This window comes from Heteronotia binoei, chromosome 21 (genome assembly GCF_032191835.1).
Source record: "Heteronotia binoei isolate CCM8104 ecotype False Entrance Well chromosome 21, APGP_CSIRO_Hbin_v1, whole genome shotgun sequence".
Lineage (NCBI taxonomy): Eukaryota > Metazoa > Chordata > Lepidosauria > Squamata > Gekkonidae > Heteronotia > Heteronotia binoei.
In genome coordinates, this window is record NC_083243.1 from 38,151,374 (window position 1) to 38,174,495 (window position 23,122).

General features: G+C 45.1%; 1 protein-coding gene across 1 annotated transcript in view; it reads right to left on the reverse strand.

Moving 5' to 3' along the window:
• Positions 1-8,438: 8,438 nt before the first annotated feature.
• RIN3 (Ras and Rab interactor 3) overlaps positions 8,439-23,122 on the reverse strand; it is a 120,813-nt gene continuing 106,129 nt past the window's right edge. Inside the window, exons 8-10 of the mRNA XM_060262391.1 lie at positions 22,000-22,131; positions 14,039-14,202; positions 8,439-9,086 (exon numbers count right to left, since the gene is read on the reverse strand). Of these exons, the coding sequence (XP_060118374.1) occupies positions 8,778-9,086; positions 14,039-14,202; positions 22,000-22,131 (605 nt within the window). The 3' untranslated portion in view covers positions 8,439-8,777. The remainder of the gene's footprint in view (positions 9,087-14,038; positions 14,203-21,999; positions 22,132-23,122) is intronic.

The following is a 23,122-nucleotide window of genomic DNA, read 5'->3' on the forward strand; positions in this document are numbered from 1 at the left end:
CCCTTCTCTGGACTTTCTCCAATGCTAGTCCAGATAAGGGCAACTAGAATTTATATATATACACACACTGTGGCTAATAGCCACTGATGGACCTGTGCTCCATATTTTTATCTAAACCCCTCTTGAAGGTGGCTATAATACAGACAAGGAGTGGGGAGACATGGGTTCAAACTTCTCACTTTGCTATCTAGGGTTGCCAGCTTCCCGGTGTTTATACCACAGAAGAAGGGGTTTCAGCGTGAAGACAAGCAGCCAGAATACCTCTGAAAAACAATACGAACCCACTGATTCTGCTCTAAGCTGTGAACCTTGTGTCTGTGTAAGAAGTTATTGAAATCAGGTTCCATTTTAACAGCCTGATAACTAGAGAAGACCAGTATTGAAACATCTTGAAATCTAGAGGGGACATCTTATGAAGGCTGTAAGGATTTCCTGGTCCTTTCATTGGAAAGAATTTCACATGTTTTGGATTGCATTATGATATTTTTTTTTATTGGAAGGATTTCTGAAGACTATTCATCCCTGTATTGGAAATTTTGAAAATGAACTGTTGTTTGTAATGATTTGTGCTTTTTCTGAAGGGAAGAAATTATAAATTGATGTTGATTTTGTATACACTGGTTTAAAATCGTATATATACAAAAATCATACATAAGGATTTAAGAGAACGCAGCCTTGCTTTACACCTGTGCCTATTGGGAAGGGCTCCGAGAGGTCGTTGCAGTGTCTGACTTGGCCTCGCTGGTCTTCGTGTAGCTGGATGATCATGCTGAGGAACCTTGGGGGACATCCTAAACGTTCCAAGATTTGCCACAGGCCTTTCCTGCTAACGGTATCGAAAGCTTTGGTAAGGTCGACAAAAGTCACATACAGAGCCTTGTTCTGTTCCCTGCATTTCTCTTGGAGCTGCCTGAGAACAAATACCATGTCGGTGGTGCTCCTGTTAGCTCTGAAGCCGCACTGGCTCTCTGGGAGGAGTTCTTCTGCAATGGTGGGCACCAGTCTGTTCAGGAGTATTCTGGCAAGGATTTTGCCTGCGATGGAGAGCAGGGTTATCCCCCGGTAGTTGGAGCAGTCTGACTTTTCCCCTTTGTTCTTGTATAGGGTGATGATGATTGCATCGCGAAAGTCCTGTGGTAATTTGCCTTGTTCCCAGCAGGTGACAAGTACTTTGTGAAGTGAGCTATGTAGTACTGTGCCCCCATGCTTCCAGATCTCTGGTGGAATTCCATCAACTCCCGCTGTCTTGCCACTTTTCAGTTGCTTGATGGCTTTAACAGTCTCTTCTAGGGTGGGGATCTCATCCAACTCTGTTTTCACCAGTTGAAGTGGGGTGAGGTGGATTGCTGAATCTTGAACTACGCGGTTGGCACTGAAGAGAACCTGAAAATACTCCGACCACCGGTTCAGTATGGATGCCTTGTCTGTGAGGAGCACTTGGCCGTCTGCACTATGCAAGGGACTCCACCAGCCTGCACCCCAGGAAGATTATCACCCTCCCTGCATCACTGTGGGTGAATCAGTTCTGAAGACAGTCCAGCAGTTCAGCTACCTGGGGTGCATCATCTCCTCAGATGCCAAGATCGACAAGGAGATTGACAACAGGCTGGCAAAGGCAAACCGTGCATTTGGCCAACTGCACAAAAGAGTGTGGAGCAACAAGCATCTGAAAAAAGGCACAAAAATCAATGTTTACAAAGCGGTTGTGATGACAACCCTCATCTACGGCTCCGAATCGTGGGTTTTATACCGTCATCACCTGCGACTCCTTGAGCGCTTTCATCAGCGCTGCCTTCGCACCATCCTCAACATCCACTGGAGTGACTTTGTGACCAACACTGAAGTCCTCAAGAGGGCGGAGGTTACCAGCATCGAGGCACTGCTGTTGAAGACGCAGCTGCGCTGGGCAGGGCATATTTTTAGGATGGAAAACCACTGCCTTCCCAAGATTGCCCTGTATGGCGAACTCTCCACCGGCCATCGAAATAGAGGGGCACCAAAGAAGAGGTACAAGGACTCCTTGAAGAAATCCCTTAGCACCTGTCACATCAACCATCACCAGTGGTCTGACCTAGCCTCAGATCGCAAAGCATGGAGGCACACCATCCACCAGGCTGTCTCTTCCTTTGAGAACGCACGCATAGCTGGTCTTGAGGACAAAAGGAGATTGAGGAAGAATCGCACTGCTACAGGACCAACCCTAAATCAGACTTTTCCCTGCAGCCGCTGTGGCCGGACCTGCCTGTCCCACATTGGTCTTGTCAGCCACCAGCGAGCCTGCAGCAAACGTGGACTATTGCACCCTTCTTAAATCTTCGTTCGCGAAGCCAAGCCGAGAGACATAAGGATTTAAGAGTACTTATTGTTTTTCAGTAGTATTCTACCTGCTAACCTGCAAGTGATACTGTGATACAATAACAAAATAAGTAACACCAATTTGTATCAAATATATACATTTAAATAAGGTGAAATCAACACCCAATTAATACATAAATTCAACAATGGGTAAGCATATCTAGTAACACCTTAACCTATGCATCTAAGCACACAGAACAACTCGCAAGAATATTACTTCCAAATAAAGTGCAAAGTGCAAAAGAGTGCTTGTATCCAGAGAGGTTTTTGTCTCAAAATTCATTCCATTGATGTTAAATCTGATGACTCCACCAAAACCACCTCTGACTGAGCCCGATGCCGGCTGGTTGCTTGCCGCGCCATTTCAAGTCTCTTTGTCAAAGAGGGGGTGTCTGAAGTTCTTCCAAACCTTTTTACATCATGTAAGTATACAGCAACTCATACAAGCTCAAATAGAAGCCTTCACGGGGCGTATTCTCCCTTTTTGTTTCATCAACCTCCAGGTGGCTGGGGAACTCTTGGGATTACAACTGATCTCCAGGTGACAGTGAACAGTTCTCCTGGAGAATATGGCCACTTTGGAAGGTGGACTCTGTCGCATTATACCCCATTGAAGTCCCTCCCTTCCTCAAACCCTGCCCTCCTCAGCCTCCACCCCAAAATCTCCAGGTATTTTGGAACCCAGAGCTGGCAGCCCTCCTTACTGAGCAAGCCTGGACTAGCCACTGTCTTTTTCTCTCAGCTTAACCTGCCAGGCAGGGTTGTTGAAAAGGTAAAGGTAGCCCCCTGTGCAAGCACCAGTCGTTTCCAATGGAAGGCTGAGTCAACCTTGAGCCGGTTACCTGAACCCAGCTTCTGCCGGGTTGTTAGGACAGGACAAAACAGGATTCCCACTTATGCATGTGCACCACTGTGCACTCGTTGGAGAAAGGATGAGGAGCGGATCAATGAAATAAGCTGCAACCTATGAAGCAATAGGTTGTATACTACAACACCATGTGGTTTATGCATGCAGATTTAAGTGCATTTAAGAAACAAGATGCATGTGCTCCATTCTTAGAGGTTGAATTTCCAGGGACTCCGTGAAGCAGCTGAAAGATTGCGATTTGCATCTCTGTCAAATGACATGTTTTTGAAAAAAGATCCAAACTGCTCCAAAGGTCAAAAAGGGACAGTCACTGAGCAGGAACAGAGCTGTCCTTGAATAGAGTGACTTGAAGAATAATGACTGTGATTGGTATATGCACACGCCTTAGGAGACAATTCCTCTGGAATGCAACACATTCCTCAAAGGGAAATTGCTCCACAATTGCAGGGAGCATTTTCTTGTGGAAATAAAGGTTGAGAGAGAATGCAGGGCCATTCTACAGGCTTCATATGTAACAGTGAGAGGGTCAGGGCAGGAGGATATTTTGCATACTGGAGGTCCCAGGTTCAGTCCCTGGCATCTCCAGTTAGCAGGATCCAATTGTAGTGATAAGAAAGTCCTCCACCTTGGAGAGAGAGTGCCAGTCATCTTGGACTACACTGACCTTCATGGTCGAGTCAGTATAATGTAGTTTCATGTGTTCAAATGTCTGCTGTGTTTGTTTAGCCATCCTTTATTGCATTTTAGTACATTTGGATGCAACTGTAAGGTGGAGATAGATTTAGAAACCTTGTTGAATGAGGATGGGGTGAAGTGGAATATTCCCAGATGGTCAAAGCAGCAGTCCAGTGGATTGGAGTCAGTTTCCCAATGATGGTGGTGGTGGAGGGGTAAATAGTGTGCTAAATAACACAGCAGAGGGCAGAGTGGGGAAATCTCCTATCCCTCATCTATAATGAGATGCAAAGTAGATTACCCAATTTTCTCTTCCATTCTGCAGTGACAAAATAACATCTCCCATATTATGCTGCATGCATTTGAGCAAGGCCTTCCGCAGGTGCCAATCTGCAAATGGGCAAAAATCTCCTCTGTTGTGGCCCCCGCCTTGTGGGATGGCCTGACTGAAGGCTCCCAGTCTCCTGGCTTTCCACAAACTCTGCAGATTTCAATTGTTCAAGAAGTTTTTTCTACACAGGCAATAGGGTACCACTGTTACAAAAGATTCCACAAAGTTACTTAGATAAATTACTGGGGACCAGTTTTTCCTCTAAGTTGAGTTACTGTGAGTTAGCTCATAGTTTTTTAGCCTCTGGTTCACACATTTTTGCCTTAGCTCAGGAAGAATGGCCTCAGAGCAAACTAATTCATGCAGTAGCTCACAACTTTAATGCAAGCAGCTCACTAAATAGAATTTTTGCTCACAAGACTCCACAGCTTCGAGGAAGTATTGACAGTGGTCTGTGTTTGCTATGCGTTGGCATCTACTGTGTAATTTTGCATCATTTAAGCAGTGGCTATTAGAGGGTTTTTTTACAGTCAAGAGTTGTTCAACACTGGAATCAGCTACCGAGAGAGGTCCTGAGCTCCCCCTCACTGGCATTCTTTAAGCAGTGGCTGAACAAACACTTGTCAGGGATGCTCTGTTGCAGCTCTCAAACATCTGACTTTTTTCTTTGTGGCTCTTACGTTAAGCAAGTTTGGCCACCTCTGCTCTAGGCTGATCCTGCACTGAGCAAGGGGTTGGACTAGATGTATGGCCCCTTCCAACTCTGTGATTCTGTGATCTCTGGTTAAACCTATAACCCCAATCTTATCTCATTGTTTATCAAATCATGCTGACTGCACGAACTTGCTCTGTGAAATCCGCCTTGTGTCCCACTGAGAAGGGCAGACTATAAATAATGCAAACAAATAAAGCAAACATATATCTGACAAAGGCAGCACTGATTCTTGAAAGCTTATACCTCGGAAATCTGAAAAGCTTGAATCTAGCTCTATTGTAGACCAATATGGCCACCCTCTGAAACATCCTCAGTCAACTTGTTTTTAGTGAGAAACGGATTGCTTTTATGGAACACTAAAGACAAGTACATGAAATTTTAACACCAATGTTGAAAACCAAAGCAGATTCACTGGAATGAACGTAAACCTGAGCAACCACGTGGCTTCCTGTTATAACAGTAAAAATAACACAGAATCATGAGAAAGTGTCTCTATACAATAAACGTTGTTGTTGTTACAACAGACACAGCGTGAAGGATCATTTCCAAAGGCTGGCACAAAAAGAAAGGCTATAGTTCAAAGGTCACCCTGTGACCCTGAGTTCTTTTATTTAAGCTACAGGTCTCCACAGAAGCTGTGGCACTGAGTATGCGTTCATTTGCGCTTTCTTCATGAACAATACATATCCAAATACATAATACAGCACATTGAAATAAATACATTTAAAGAGCTGCTTTTGCAACACAGATCTGATAAAATTGGAGATGGAAATAACATTTTTAAAGCTTCCAATGGGGGAAAAATACATTACTGGGGAAATGTTTATCATCTCCAGTGAAAGAAAAACTTTTACTTAAGACGTCATCAAAGTGGTACAGATTAGGTACCATTATTCTAAACCATGGGCAGAATTCAAGCTCTCTAAAAATCTGCATACCTTGACTAAGGTAGAATATCCACCAGATCGGTTATGGCCATGTGTTTTGGGGTAGACAACCAAGCTAGACGGAATGGCCACCATGTTTTGATGGGTAGATTTAACTTCTTCAGGTATTTATACCCTGCTTTCCTCTCTGGTGGGAGACCCAAAATTTCTTTCTTCTCCATTTCATCCTCAACCTCCATTCCATCCTTACATTCCATCCATCACTCAATGCACAGCAGCCAAGGTCAGAGTGCCTGCTCCGGCTGCAACGCCACTGAGGATGTTCTCTGCAGCCAAGAACGAAACGTCTGGAAGAAAAACTTTCTCCAGTAGAACACGGCACTTGAGCCCGAAAGATTCTACAAACCTAATTTTTTGTCTTCCTTTACTTTCCCCCTCCTCCCTCCTTACAGTAGAATGGGGTGCCCCGTGTTGTTGAACCCATGAGTGCTTTCAGAATTTTAAGGACAGACAGTGGTTGTGCCAAAACAAAATGGCTGCCATGGTGGGATGGGACTAATCTAAGGGGGTCAACAGAGTACTGACAACTGGTGGGAGTTGTGGGGGATGAGGAGATGCAAACTAGGCACCACAATAACATGACTTTTCAGCACAAAACTGAAAGTGACATCACAGGGTTGTCACGACACATAATCCTCCTCCCATTTCCCTGCTGCTCCTCTGCAGAGCAGCAGGAGACACCTGGGCTCTAGGGCCTAGACTAATCACAAAAAGGCTGCCACAGGGGCTGGGTCCAATTACATTCCACAGAATATGAGGAGGTTCCAAGCCAATTGTCCTCCTGTGATGGAGGCAGCTGTTTTCAACCGGACACAAAGCTGGTGCCTTCTGAAGCCCCTCCTGCTGCACCGAATTGCAGCAAAGCCAGGATTGGATCTTTCCTTTGGGGAAGAAGCATGGGGGCACCAGGAAACAAACTGGTGGGTTCTCATGGGCACCATGCTGGAGAATCACTGCAGTAGAAGACCACTGCAAAACAACCTTCTTCCATTAAACGGACAAGTATTACTCTTGCGAAGAAGAAGAAACAGGAGGCAATGTTTGCCCTTAGAATTAAAACATTTTATGGCACATAATATGACCTGGCTCTGAGACATGGCTTGAAGAATTCACAATCTGTTGCTGAGGTCACAGCAAAGTGCAGAAAAATGAAGCGGCATGTTGCCTTCAACCAGATCATGGGTAGGCAACTTGTTGGGGCTCAAATGCTGAACCAAAAAAGTACAACGGCTATCATGAAAAAATGGGGAGGGGGGAGAGAGAGAATACGAGGGTTGTTGTTGCCCAGACATCAGTGGTGCTTGCTTTCAGGAAGAGATACTGGACATGCCTGTTTCCTTTGCAGCCTGGTGGTTCTGCAAGTGTCTCGAGAGCTTACCTCAGTCCCTGCGTACTGTGCAAAATGGCCTGGCGTGTTTCTGTTTGGCTCAAGCACCGCATCTTGTCCACCCAAGAAGCAAAGGAGACACAGAACAAGTGTTGTGTATCCCTTTCTATAGATTTCTGCTGCATCTAATGATATAACAATGTAAGACAACGACCCCCCCGTGGTTTGTTCTGCCACTTCTGGCTAACAATGAGAGAAAGGGCTGGGGCAATGCAGAGAACAACAATGTCATGTCACACCCTGAGTTGAATTCAACTTTGCAAAGGTAACCAGGAAAGAAGCATGAAGCAGCATCAGAAGTCTGGCTGGGAATTTTCTCTTCTGTAGTATCCGGGCTCAACCTTACTGCTAAGACAAGGGCAATATGGACTGCCCCAGATGCCCAATTTTCATGCATAGTGAAAACCAGGCAGAACATTGCTCTTGATTCCATTATATTTTTACCACCACAAAGAGTGCTGTTTGGATCGTTTGTCTCCAAACAGTGAGATCCTATGTAGAGTTAGTCCAGTGCAAGTCCTCTGAAAATGCTGGACTTAAGATTGCATAGAAAAGCACTGCAAATTTCTTGGGCCACTTCTGAGGAAACTGTGGATTTATTGTTCTGTGGTTTGAGATGCTGCTGCCTTGCTTATAACCCCTGAACACCCCCTTACTTCATCCCAGCATAAACTGGAACAATACTGAACTATCAGCATAACATCACAACCAATGTTCCCTCTAAGCTGCGGAGTCTTGTGAGCAAAAATTCTACTTTGTGAGCTACTGGCATTAAAGTTCTGAGTGAGCAATTTGGCGACTGCATAAATTAGTTTGCTCTGGGGCCATTGTTCCTGAGCAAAGACAAAAATGTGTGAGCCGGAGGCTAAAAAAATGTGAGCTATCTCACACAAGCTCATCTTAAGAGGGAACACTGATCACAACTACAGAATTGAGTCGGGCTGGACACTATTAGGTTATGAGGCTCTAGCGGTGCCATTTTAAGCACCCACACCCTTCTAAACTCGATGGACTTAGAAGGCTGTAACCCTGCTTAGGGGGTACAAAGTGCCCTCTAGTTGTGGCCCACTGAGTTTTCAAGGCAAGACAGAGGTGGTGTGCCATTGACCGCCTCTGCATAGCAACCCTGGACTTTCTTGGGGGTCTCCAGGCCAAGTACTAATCAGGGTCAACCCTGCTTCGCTTCCAAGATCTGATGAGATCAGGCTATCCTGGCCCATCCAGGTCAGGGCAACTCTGACTAGAACTGCACTGTAAATGATTCAAGTTTTCCCCCAAGAGTAACAGTTGCTTGGAATATTCCATTTCCCGCAGCAAAAGAATTCTGCCAACAGAAAATGTTCTTGCAGAAGATGGCTTACGCTGTCCCTTCTCAATGCATGGATCAGAAGCTGTGTTTTGACACGCTTCGGAAACCTGGAGAGAGCAGAATGTTCTGTAAGAAAAAAACGTCACCAACATCTTTCAAGCAGGACTGCTATAGCCACACAGTTTTCCTGTTATAAATCGTCCGGTTCCTTGATAACGGGAATGGGTGTCTCTTGGCTGCTTATCTGCTTATAAATAAAGTGGAAAGTTGCCTTGGGGTCTTTGTTCAGGAGATGAGATTTGATACGGTGAGGGAGGGCGTCTTCGGCAAGCCATAGGCTCTTATCGTCCACCTGGACAAACAAGCCATAGTCCTGAGGCTCTAGGACCTCATACTTCACAGCACATTGTTCAGTCAGCTGCTGAGTCGTTGCATCAGTTCGATAGGCCAGCGTTCGTGTCATGGCGTCTGCTTCCAAAAAGGAGATTGTGATGAAGTCCTGGAAACCAGGCAAGCAAAGAGTATCAGTGGGAATGCTAGAAGACTGCTCTTTCCTTCTTCCTCTGCAGTACTTTTAGCCCACCAGCTATGGACTCAAGACAGGTTACAATGGTTATAGTAAAATAATATCCATAGAGTCTTTGCCACACAGATGACACAGTAAAAGACACAGTCAACAGAAGTCCATCAGTGGCTATTAGCCACAAGGTATAGATGGAACTCTCTGTCTGGGGCAAGTGATGCTCTTTATTCTTGGTGCTTGGGGGGCAGCAGTGGGAGGGCTTCTAGTGTCCTAGCCCCACTGGTGGACCTCCTGATGGCACCTGGGGGTTTTTTTGGCTACTAAGTGACAGTGTGTTGGACTGGATGGGTCACTGGCCTGATCCAACATGGTTTCTCCTATGTTCTCTTATGTTCAGACCATAAGGATTGGAAGGCCTAGCCTGAATTCAGCCAAAAAAGATATTTTGGAAAAAATAAAAACAAGTCTAATGTTCACCTTAAAAGACCAACCAGATTTTATCCCTCCATAAACTTTTGTAAGCGAGACTCACAAAAATCTTTATGCTGGAATAAAACCCGTTTAGTTCTTAAACTGGCCACAAAACTCCTCTTTATTTTTATTGCAACAGACGCAGCCCACCCCACCTTGGAGAGTTTATGGAATTTCAGAAATGTGTGTGTCTTCAATATCACAATCGGCACATCATTCTATGATGTGAGAGCTGCAACTAAAAATTGGCTATGGTTGTTCTTTCCTATTTACTTATTTACTTCATTTATAGTCTGCCTATCTAGCTGAAACTCAACAGAATAAATTCAAGGTATAAAAATGAATGCAAGGTACACAGTTGCCACACGGGTACATACCAGGATATAACATTGTACTATCGGTGTATTTCACTATTCTTTTAAGGAACTGAGCTGGAATCCTATGAATAAGTTCCACGCTCTCTATATTCTACCACAGAGCATTGTTCTCTTCTACTAAAACTTGCTTGTGAAAGGGCCCCCTGAAAACCACTGATTCTGTGCAAATGGAAATTTTAGAAGACGAGAAGAAGAAGACCGCAGATTTATATCCCACCCTTCTCTCTGAATCAGAGTGGCTTACAATCTCCTTTATCTCCTTCCCCCACAACAGACACCCTGTGAGGTGGGTGGGGCTGAGAGAGCTCTCCCAGAAGCTGCCCTTTCAACGACAACTCCTATGAGAGTTATGGCTGACCCACGTTACTCCAGCAGTTTCATGTGGAGGAGTGGGGAATCAAACCCGGTTCTCCCAGATAAGAGTCCATGTAGTTAACCACTACACCAAACTGGCTCAAATTGGGGAACTCATTCATAGGAGCCAAGACCGTTGTTGTTCCTTTTTCCTCCCTCTGTTGCTATTTGTTTATATTTATTTTCAACTTGCATCTCTTTCCAATTGGGACCCAAAGTGGCTTATAACATCTTCGTCTCCTCTAGCCTCACAAAAACAATCCTGTAAATGGCCCAAGGTCACTCATGAAGCTTCCACAGCAAGCATGGATTCAAATCTGGGTCTCCCAGCTACTAGTCTAACTATTCCACCATCACATGTTTTCTCTCCTCCCCTGCTCTTTTAGACAGGGGCCTATTCTCTTGCTTATGCTACCTTATAAAGTAACACATGCTGATGGTGTTATGCATAATAAAGCACTTCAAGTGTTGCATGTACAGTAGCTAAGCAATCCTGGCAACTACCTTGCTACCCTTCATTCCTCATCTGAAGAAGTGTGCATGCACACAAAAGCTTACATTCTGAATAAAAGTTTGTTGTTCTTAAAGGTACTACTGGACTCTTGCTCCTTGCTAATTGCAACAGCACTATTGCCTACTGCAAGGGGAGCAGGGTGGGGTAAGGCTGAGAGAGATAGTAGCCTCTTCAGTGCAACTGGGTGAGTTTGTACTTGAGGTCACAATTCCACTGGGGACTTGCCTCTCACAAGGCATCACATTTATCTGCTTTGGCCACAGGTATTCTGTATGAACACAAGGGAACCTCATCTGACCCTTGGTCTCTGTGGCACAGACCCACATGCTATACATACAGTCTAAAGAAGAGAAGCCACTCTCGTTTGTTCTGGGGAACACGTGCCTTACAGACACGGACCTGTTAATTCCTGTAACTTGCAAAGCCACCCTCGTGATCAGTTTATTTGCACTTATGTAAACGAAGAGGGGGAAGGGGGAAGAGACTGGAATGGCAGCTAATGCTAGGTACAACCAGGCAATGAATTGGGAGAGCATCTGCATCTTCTCTGTCACTGCTTCTTTGTTTACAAAGTCCAAAGACCTCCCCCCTTAAAGAAGAGTGCCCTACTGAACTTCCTAAGGTTATTTGCCTTGGTTGAAAACACCCTTCTTTTAGAATGGAAGGGAAGCAGTCTTTGCTGCCATCTTGTGGCTGAATATAAGCATGGTTTTAATTTAGTTTTCAGCACCAAGCTGACACAATCAGTTGTGGGAGGGGGATTTAACTAAGAATACCCCCTTGCTAGCTGAACGCATAGCACCTAACTTTACCCCATCCTTACTAGGAATACAAGCAGTGGGGAGGGGAGAATGGGACCACTTTTGACTGGAAAATAGCATTGCCTTCGATCCACTTCACGTCTGATCCATATCACTTAACATGTAACCCCTCCCATGGCTTCCTCCATGCTGCAAGTTTTAGAGTAAAAATGCAGGGATAGGGAAAGCTGAATCTGGTGAACCTGGCCTGTTGGGCAACTGCTAGCTACAAGGAGGGGAGAGAAGGAAGCACAGTAAAGCCAGATATTGGAAGCCAAGCAGGGCCAGTATTCAAATGGGAGACCATCGAGGAAGACTCTGAAGAGGACAACAATGGCAAACCACCTCTCCTTTTCAGTTTGGTGTAGTGGTTAAGTGCACGGACTCTTATATGGGAGAACCAGGTTCGATTCCCCACTCCTCCACTTGCAGCTGCTGGAATGGCCTCAGGTCTCGTAGGAGTTGTCCTTGAAAGGGCAGTTGCTGTAAGAGCTCTCTCAGCCCCACCTACCTGACAGGTTGCCTGTTGGGGGGGGGGCGGAAAAGGTAAAGGAGATTGTGACCACTCTGAGATTCAGAGGATAGGGCGGGATATAAATCCAATATCATCATCATCTTCTTCTAGTCTGTAGCTGAGATTGCTGTAAATTGGCTGCTGCTAGATGGAACTTATGTACATAAATACAGAGTGTGTGTCTCTATCCAAGTAACATCCCCAAGGTTTATGCTACAGGATGAAGCCCCTGCAGAGATCTGAAGCTGGGTCTCCCAGGCCTTAGTCTGGCACTCTAACCTTTACACTACATGGGCTCTCTGGTTCCAAAAGCAAGAAGTGGATGGTGGCTGCTGCTTGTCTTCACCACCTGAGCCACTGACAAAGTTTGCTAAGAGCAGCAGCAGCCTCTGATGCCCAACTGCCTACAGCCAGGCTGAGCAAACAAGTGGCGCTGGCATCAATAGTTAGGTGCAGCAGTCGCTACCCTTTAACTCGGCTGTCTTCTCTTTCTCTCCTCCGTATCTGCACCTAGGGCTCTTATCTCATAGCATTTGCAGCTCAGGCAGGTAAGCCAGGGAATGGTCACTGGCCAGTCCCATTGCCACCACTAGATAGAGGAAGAGAGATTAAATGGCAGAGACTTCTCTTCTGAAGTCAGCCATGGGCCTCTCTGCAGCCCTGCAGCTACTAATGATGCTTTGGAACAGGAATAGGGAGCAGGGGAGTACCACAGTTTCAAGATTGTCTGGATGAATTCCAGGAACCAATGTCAGCCAGGAGACGGTCCCAAGAGGGGAGGGATCCAATTTAGAAATTTATAAGCCTAGGATGTGACTAGGGCTCCCAGGTGCTCCCTGGACGTTGGAGGGGGATGGAGGGGAAGGGTTGCCAAATCCAGGTTGGGAAACTCCTATAAATTTAGGGATGGAGCTTGGGAAGGACAGGGACCTGAGAGGGGTACAATGCCATAGAGTCCACCATCCAAAGCATCCGTTTTTTTCCAAGGGAACTGATCTCTGTAGTCTGGAGATGAGGATTCTGTAATTCTGAGGATTCCTGGGTCCCACATCATCCCTAGATGTGACACCTCCAGAATAAGGTGGTGAGAGGTGGAGAGTTCAGATTTGTCTGTGGTTTGGAAACTCTGAAGAGGAAACAGGTAAGGCTGTGAGATCCCAGAGTAAACCTGTAATGTCAGGGGGTTGGGAGTAAAGGCAGTAGAAGGAATCTGTTTATTTTGCTTGTACTTAAGAGACCACAACTCATACTGAACACACACACACTAAAAAATAAGTGTGCCTGAGGCAGGGGGCGGGGTGGGAGAATAACACCAGGGGGGGGGGGAGGGTTGGAGACTTGTCTGTGCAACCGGTAGTGCAATCCTAATAAGCAGAGTTAAATCCTTCTAAGTCCACTGAAGTCAATGGGCTTAGGTCGGTGTTAACCCTGCTTAAGGCTGCACTGTATGACTGCCAGCACCAGCTGACCTGGAGGATAGATCCTTCCCTTGCAGAGATCTTGTTCACAGAGAGCACTAGCAGGCCTGGCTGGATAGCCCAGGCCAGTGCTGGATTAAACCCTGTGGAGGCCCCTAGGCATTCGAAACCTTGGGGGTCCCCTAATTATAGAGTCTGAGTGCCTGCCCCACCGCCCATGGCCCCCACTGCAGCCTGCAGGCACCTTCTTAAAAGCCCCTTTTACTAAGCTGTGGGGGAGAGGCAGAGAGAGGCAAAATTGGCGACAATGCCAGCAGCAGCTGCACCAGGCAAGTAGGGCAAAGAGCAGCTCAGCTGCTGGCTACTTGTGCAAGCTGGGAGGGCCTAATTGTTAATCCGGCTCTGGCCCAGGCCGCAGTCCCTATTTTATGGCACATCCCACTAAGAACAAGAGAAGCCAGAGTGACTGCAACGTCTCACCTGCACAGACGACCGGGAGGCCCGGGCCTTGTTCAGTGTTCTCCGCCTCTCCCAGCGGTGAATGGAGTCTTGAACTTCGGTGCTCAGCTGCCGGGTGACTGTGATCTTATCATAACTTTTGATCAGCTCCACTGCCCCATAAGTAGTGATTAAATAATAAGAACCTGTGGGAAAATTAAGAAACATCCATTAACTGTCCTTGGGTCTACATGCCCTTCATGCAGTGCTCTGATGAGGATGCCAATTGTAACATAGATACACCACAGAAAAAAGGCCTAATACACTGCATAAGCTACTTAGGGATCATTTGGACCCAGTTTCCATGATGGATATGACAAGATCCTGGGATCTGTGAAGGCCACTGCTTGCACCCTAGATTCTTTCCTATCCTGGATGTGAAAACCCTATAACAGAAGAAAAGAAGAAGATATTGGATTTATACCCTGCCCTTCACTCAGAGTGGCTTACAATCTCCTTTCCTTTCCCTTCCCCTCCCCACAACAGATTCCCTGAGAGGAAGGTGGGCTGAGAGAGCTCTTTTGAGAACTGTTCTTGAGAGAACAGCTCTGAGGAAGCTTGTGACTGATCCAAGGTTACACCAGCAGCTGCATGTGGAGGAGTGGGAAATCAAACTTTGTTCTCCCAGATTAGAGTTCATGCTCTTAACCACTGCACCAAACTGGCTCTCTGATGTGTAAGGACCACATCAACAAACCCTTGGTACCTGTTTCAGTCACTAACTCAGGGCAACATCTCTTGGCCACTCAAAGAGGTGGTTAGCCATCCATTATTTTAAGAAACATTCTCTAAAAGAAAAATGATGTGGTCAATTATCACTTGGTTTCTAATCTATACTTTCTGCCCTTCTCTCAGAGAGAGCAGTAGTGTACCAACGCCACCTCTTCTTGGATAACTCATTTGCTCTCTAGACTCTTTTAAGTCTGGCTATGAGACAGAGATGGCTCTGGTAGCTTTAGCTGATGACCTCTGAGTGTAGACCAGGGGTGGCCAAACTGTGGCTCAGGAGCTACATGTGGCTCTTTCACACATATTGCGTAGCTTGGAGAATGCATTGAAAGTTAAAGTTGCTTTCTTTCCTCCTCCCTCTCCTCCCATCTATTTTCCTTCCTTCCTTCTTTCCCTTCCTTCCCTTTCCTTCCTTCCTAATATCTGACATTCATGTCTTGCAGCTCTTGAACATCTGATATTTATTCTATGTGGCTCTTACATTAAGCAAGTTTGACCACTCCCAGTGTAGACAAAGGCCAAGCCTCTCTGTGGATCTAACTGGGTTTATCAGTAGCAGAACCACATCATGCCATCTTGCTGAGGCAGATGTAGGAATCAGGGGATGTGTGTTCAAGTCATTCCTCATGGATCGGATTCAAAGAGTTGCTATTGGAAACCAGTTGTCATTGGTGTGGAAACAACCTTGTGGTATCTTTTTGAAACTTGGGTTTTGTTTTTTTGTTGTTTTTTTTTTAAAAAGAGGCACCAGATGCTATGCTGAAGTTTTGGCACCTCCACCAACAAAAACAGTCCCCTAGAGCCCCCCGATACCCATGGATTGATTCTCCATTATGCCCTGTGGAAACTGGTCTCCATAGGGAATAATGGAGTTCTCAGCGGACATCCCCCCCACCATTTTCTTATGAACCTGAAGTGGGGGGAAAGCCTGTAAAATAGTGGATCCCCTGCCCCCAACTGGGGATTATTTTATAATATATTTCTTATTAGCAAAACCCCATCTCTATACAATATTGCTTGTCTAACATGTAGAAGAAGATATTGGATTTCTATCCCGCCCTCCACTCCGAAGAGTCTCAGAGCGGCTCACAATCTCCTTTACCTTCCTCCCCCACAACAGACACCCTGTGAGGTGGGTGGGGCTGGTGAGAGCTCTCACAGCAGCTGCCCTTTCAAGGACAACCTCTGCCAGAGCTATGGCTGACCCAAGGCCATTCCAGCAGGTGCAAGTGGAGGAGTGGGGAATCAAACCAGGTTCTCCCAGATAAGAGTCCACATACTTAACCACTACACCAAACTGGCTCTCCCAGTTTGTAGGCTTTCAAACACTTCAGTTTGGTGTAGTGGTTAAGTGTGCGGACTCCTATCTGGGAGAACCAGGTTTGATTCCCCACTCCTCCACTTACAGCTGCTGGAATGGCCTTGGTTAGCCATAACTATCAGAGATCTTGTCCTTGAAAGGGCAGCTGTTGTGAGAGCCCTCTCAGCTCCTCCAACCTCACAGGGTGTCTGTTGTGGGGGGAGAAGATATAGGAGATTGTAAGCCTCTCTGAGTCCGCTCTGAGTCTCTGATTCAGGGAGAAGGGCGGGGTATAAAGCTGCAATTCTTCTTCTTCTCCTTTTTCTTCTTCTCCTCCTCCCCCTCCCCTCTTCCCCTTCTTCAGCTCTGCCTGCCCCAGGATCCACCCCACAAATCTACAAGAATTTTCAGCCCCAGATTTGGCAGCGCTAAACCAGCACCGCAAACAGGAATAAAACTATAAGAATGGGATGGGCAGCAAAAGCACAAAAAGAAAAGTTTAATGCTGAGATAATGTCAGCTTCTGCAGACAGACATTATAAGGATTGTTTTGAAAAGCGAAAATCTAAGCATTGCAGTTAAGGAGAAAGGCTCATAGGTGGCGCCTATGTATCTTGTAACAATATCAGTGCTGCAGTGATGGAAGAGAGGTTGTTTCTGCACCAGCTTCTTGGTCTGGAATAGTTATTACAAAAAATAACCTTATCAACCTGTTATTTTTTATAAAGAAGGAGACTCGACTTATGGCAATTTTTTCCCCATTTAAAATAATTTTGCAGTTGTCTACATAGGGGCTAAAAACCTTTCCCACCCAGGCTACTTAAGAATCCTGTCCCTTTAAATCAACCTTGCCTCCACTTGTTTTAAAGTAGATTCCACTTGGTACCTAATTAATGACTTCTTGTTAAGTCATGGTTCCAGGTAGACCAGAGAAAGGATCCAACGCTGTTTACTTTTTTCCTCTGTGGAGGCTTTATAATGACTCTTTTTCTCCTTCGTAACAAAACATGAATTTTCTTTAAAAAAAAATTTATCTTAGCTGCACAGTTACAAAAGTAGATGTGAGAAAATTAATGAGCAGACTTTGCATCCAGGGAGAAAAAGAAGAAGAGAAAAAGAGATTGGATTTATACCTTGCCCTTCACTTAGAGTCTCAGAGCGGTTTACAATCTCCTTTCCCTTCCTCACAACAGGCACCCTGTGAGGTAGGTGGGACTGAGAGAGCTCTTTCCTAAACTGCTCTTGAGAGAACAGCTGTAAGGAAACTGTGACTGACCCAAGGTCACCCAGCAGCTGCATGTGGAGGAGTGGGGAATCAAATCCAGTTCTCCCAGATTGGAGGCCACAAACTTAACCACTACACCAAACTGGCTCCCTTTAAAAAAAGAAAATATCCTTTAAACAACAAACCACAAAGCCCTCAACTGTAAATGGCAAAAGTGAGGCAGAAAGAACCACTTTGAAACCCCACTACATTCCAAAGTATATGCTTAATCCTTCCACTGAAGTAAAACATAACTAATTTTGCCTACATTGGGAGCCCCCAGCTTTTTCTTTAATGAGAGTTACTTATGAGTAATAATGTAGGCGTAAGATTGTGTCCAAATTTACTCAATCTCTTACTTTCTACTGAACCTTTCTCCCCAAAGGGGATCCAGTGGCTTACACCATCTATTTCCCTCCATTTTACCTAAACAACATTTCTCTGAGGTAAGTTGGGATGACAAAGAATGACTGGCCCAAGGTCACCCAGCAAGCTTCCATGCCAGAGTGAGGGATTGAACCTCCCTATTCTGAAACTCCAACCACTACACCATCCACAAAAAGGCTGAACTGGGAGGACAGGATGCCTTCTGCCACAGAACACACAAAGGCACACACTCCCATGTTTCACTCACACGAAAAGATCCACTCCTGCCCTGACCTGGATAGCCCAGGCAAACCCAATCTTGTCAGATCTCCGAAGCTATGCAGGGTCAACTCTGGGTAGTACTTGGATGGGGAGACTGCCTTGAAATACCAAGTCAGAGGACAGAGGCAGGCTGTATTCAGCCACCTCTCTGAATATCCTCCAGGCCCCCAGTAGGGGTCTGTTACCAGAGATCGCCATGACTTCCAAGGGAAGGAAGGAAGGAAGGAAGGAAGGAAGGAAGGAAGGAAGGAAGGAAGGAAGGAAGGAAGGAAGGAAGGAAGGAAGGAAGGAAGGAAGGAAGGAAGGAAGGAAGGAAGGAGATCCACTCCCTTTTCCACCACCAGGGCTTTTTTTTTTGTAGAAAAAGCCCAGCAGGGACTCATTTGCATATTAGGCCACATCTTCTGATGTCACCATCATTTCATACAGCATGGATTCATTTACATATTAGGCCACACCCCCTGATGCTAAGCCATCCAGAACAGCATTCCTGTGTGTTCCTGTTAAAAAAAAGCCCTGTCCACCACTGATGTGAAATTAATTCCTTTGGCTCACTGTGCTCAACAATTCTCCTATGCTTGTGTGTGAAGAGAAGTTCTGCTGACTCCCAGTGTCTCCCGCAATACAAACTCCCTGTCCCCTCAGATTTTGCTTACTCATTAAGAACATAAGAGAAGCCATGCTGGATCAAGCCAATAGCCCATCCAGTGCAACACTCTGTGTCATGCAGTGGCCGAAACCCAGGTGCCATCAGGAGGTCCACCAGCGGGGCCAGGACACCAAAAGTCCTCACACTGTTGCCCCTCCCAAGCATATCACTTCCCCAGACATAGTCTGTACATTGTGGAAAATAGCCATTCATGGACTTCTATTCTGTATGTTTATTCAATCCCCTCTTAAAGCTGTCTATGCTTGTAGCCACCACCACTTCCTGCAGCAGTGAATTCTACACGTTAATTACTCTTTGGGTGAAGAAGCACTTACTTTTCTCTGTTCTAAGCCTACTTCTAATTAATTTAATTGAGTGCCCATGAGTTCTTGTATTGTGAGAAAGGGAGAAAAGTACTTCTTTCTCTATCTCATAGACAGTTTTGTAGACCTCTATCATGTAACCCCTCAATCATCATTTTTCTAAGCTAAAAAGCTCTAACTTCTTTAATCTTTCTTCATAGGGAAGAGGTTCTGTTCCCTTAACCACTTTAGTTGCCCTTTCCTGCACCTTTTCCAATGCTATAATATCTATTTTGAGGTACAGTGACCAGAACTGTACATAGTATTCCAAATGAGGTTGTACCATATACAGGGGTATTATGATACCGGCTGATTTGTTTTCTATCCACTTCCTAATAATCCCCAGCATAGTATTTGCCTTTTTAAACTGGCGTTACATGCTGAGTTGACAACTTCAATGAGTTACCTACTATGACTACAAGATTTCTCTCCAGCTAAGTTACTGCCAGTTCAGACCTCATCAATATATATTTATAGATAGGATTTTTGGATCCAATGTGCAATACTTTGTATTTGTCCACACTGAACCTCATTTGCCATGTAGCAGTGCATCAGCTTCGACAGATCCCTCTGGAATGCCTCACAGCCCTCCCTGGTTCTTACTGCCCTGAACAACTCAGTGAAAAAGGAAATGGGGTATCACACCCATAAAGCAATAACAAATTAAGAAGAAACTGCGATATAAACACAATAAAGGTCATGCAAAATACGTGTCTGTATTCCTTATTTTAAAAGTTACCACTCAATCACAACATCCAATATTTAATCATTATATTTTAAATGCAGCAGTCTCTCATTCAATAAATCCAGTACAAAAACACAGCCTGATGGTGTACTTCTGCAAGTGTTCTCAAAGCCTACGTTGCAACAATTCACAAGCGTCATCTGCAAACTTAGCCATTTCACTGTGTACCGCCAACTCCAAATCATTAATGAACAAGAGTGGTAAAGCTGCAGTACTGCGGTCTGAGCTCTCTGCTCACAACCTGAGTTCGATTCTGGCAGAAGCTGGATTCAGGTAGCCGGCTCAAGGTTCCTTCCATCCTTCCGAGGTCGGTAAAATGAGTACCCAGCTTGTTGGGAGGAAAGGGTAGATGACTGGGGAAGGCAATGGCAAACCACGCCGTAAAAAAGTCTGCTGTGCAAACGTCGTGATGCAACATCACCCCAGAGTTGAAAACAACTGGAGCTTCCACAGGGTACCAGATCTAATACTGACCTCTGCGGTGCCCCACTGCTTACCATCTACCACTGTGAACACTGCCTGTTTATACTCACTGTCTGTTTCCTGTTAGTTGATCACATTTTAATCCACAAGAGGACTTGTGCTCTTATCCCATGATTACTGAGTTTACTTAGCCTTTGATGAGGAACTTTATCAAAAGCTTTCTGGAAGTCAAGGTAAATAACCTCTACTGTGTCACCCTTGTCCACAAGTTAGTGAGACAAGATCTTCCCTCACACAATCCACACCGATTCTTCCTCAATAGCTTTCATTCATCAACGTGACTACTAATTCTATCTTTAAGAACTGATCCCTCCAACTTATCCAGTATCAATGTTAGACTGACCAGCCTGTAATTTCCAAGATCTCTTCTGGAACCTTTTCAAAAGATGGGGGTTACTTAGCTACCTTCTAGTTCTCAGGAATGGAAACATGTTTTAGTGATAGACTGCATATTTTGTCAGAAGATCCACAAGTTCACTTTTGAGTTCTTGGATGAATGTTTTGGATCTTGAATGAATGCCCACTCGGCCTAGTGATTTGACATTTTTCAATTTGTCCATCAGTTGCAGAACCTCCAGCAACTCATAACGGTTAGCTAATAAATATGTTAAGCTGTCATTTGGACTGAGAGTGAGACATTCTGAAGAATGTTCTGCTTTCCAACACAGCAGCTGGGGGCATTAGGGAGAGCCACTTAATTTCTCTGCTCCTTATGGACAGGGATCTCTTCCTTTTCAAGTGCACATGACATTCTGTTCCCTTTAGGCCATCGCTAGGTATCTATTGCCTAGGCAGCCACAGTATCAGAGGGGCCAATTTGTTTGCACCAACTCCACAGTGGATTCCTACGACACGTGGCCCCAATGGCAAGACACAAAAGAAGCTGAATGCTTTATCAGCATAAGAGTTAACAGCACTGTTGGAATCCTTTCCTCTACAAAGATCTCTAAATGTCTTGAAGAACATACAGCAGAAAAAACAAACACCTAGACTGCAGGAGTGGCCAAACTTGCTTAACTTCAGATGTTTGAGAGCTGTGAGACATGAATGTCAGATTTTTGAGACCTGGAAAGAAGGAAGGAAGAAAGAAAGGAAGGAAAATCTTCTGCAAGCAAAGCAGAAGTTCTACCACTGAGCAGGAACAGACTGGTTATTCAAATTACAGGGAAATTTCCCAGTGGGCCACCGGTCTTGAGGGCCATTGGTGGCCAGGAGCAAGTATAACCAAGCTCTAGCAGCTCTGCCTGAGCGTTAGGGTCCACCTGGAGCAGATCTTTCTTTGGCAATGGTAACTGGTGTCAATCAAGCAACAATCTTGTCCTATACTGCTGCCAATGTTCAGGAAGGAACTGTGGGTAAGCACAGCCTTTTTTTGTAGAAAAAGCCCAGCAGGAACTCATTTGCATATTAGGCCACACCCCTGGCATCATCATTGTTTCACACAGGGCTTTTTTGTAGAAAAAGTCCAGAAGGAACTCATTTGCATTAGCAGGCCACACCCCCTGACACCAAGCCAGCCAGAACTGCATTCCTGCTCACAAAAAGCCCTGGGTAAGCAAATACCCACTGTTGGCACTGCTGAGCTGAGTGACCTTTGAAGCACCGACGTAGCTACCATTTGCGGGGGCGGGGGGAGACACTCGGCTTGCTTGAGGGCCACTTTCACTTCCCAGCCTGCTCCTGCCCCTGAGCCATGTCCCCACTCCAGCCCTAACCTCCAAAAAAGATTACAGCATCAGAGCAGAACTTGATATCTCTTGTACCTTCACCCAGCTGCAGAGCAGGATCCATGAGTTCCATCATATACTCCACATTCAGAAGCATCTCTGTCAAGTCACTGCGGGCCAGAACATACATGAGCACTGGAAGGAAGTCATCTGCCCCATACGGCTTCCCTGAAAACAAAAAGAGGCTTATTCAGGTACCAGCTGGCAAGCCAAGGGCTCCTCATCCAGACATGCAAACATCTATGTGTGGCAGAAGAAGGAAAAATACACACATTCAAGGGCCCCTGTGAGTGTGCAACCGACATACAGGCCCTTGTGTACTACCCCTAGCAGAGTAATTGTGAAGCAGCTGGTTTGCATAGCAGCCAAAACGCAGATTGAAAAATGGACCGATCAGGGAAATGTACAAATTAATGCAGCAGTAAAACAAGTTTCAAGATTCTTTGCTTGGATTTGCAATTGCATACAAAAACACCTTTTGGAAAACAATCTTACAGAACCAATTATTTGTAAATGAAGAAGAATGTTTGCAGCTGTGCATTCTCAGACAATGGTAATTAAGGATATTTTATGTAGGTACCATGAGAAAAAAAAAATATCCCGCATTTCCTGGAAAAAGAGACAGAATTACAAGATGTTATGTCCATATGGTGGAATTAAAGAAAACAGATATTTCATTTAATGATTCCAATACAGATCTCTCTCTCTCTCTCTGTATACATATACTGAATACCTATTTTGGATGAAATCTCTGACCATTATTTACAACGCAGCCATGTTTGTAATCATGTAGCTCAGACTTTTTAAAAACAAAAAAGAAAACGTATGTTATTTATTTCAGACACTCCTGAACTTTTCTGCCTGTACTTATATAATCCTTATTTATTGAACTTTTATAAGGTGCAACTGGATTTTTTTAATACTGTCTATTGAAATGTTTATTGTGTAATGTTTGTTTTATGGTTTTAAGCGGAACCAGGTTGTTAGAAGGGGATGGATGCACAGTGGACTTCCAACAATCACCATTGTAATGTCTTGTTCCAATATACTTTTGTCAGATCCTTCCTAGACTGTTTCCACACCAAGGCTTTTCTCTTTGATGTTATCACAGTTGAATGACTTTTGGGGAAGCGGGGGGGGGGGGGGGGTCATTCACCTG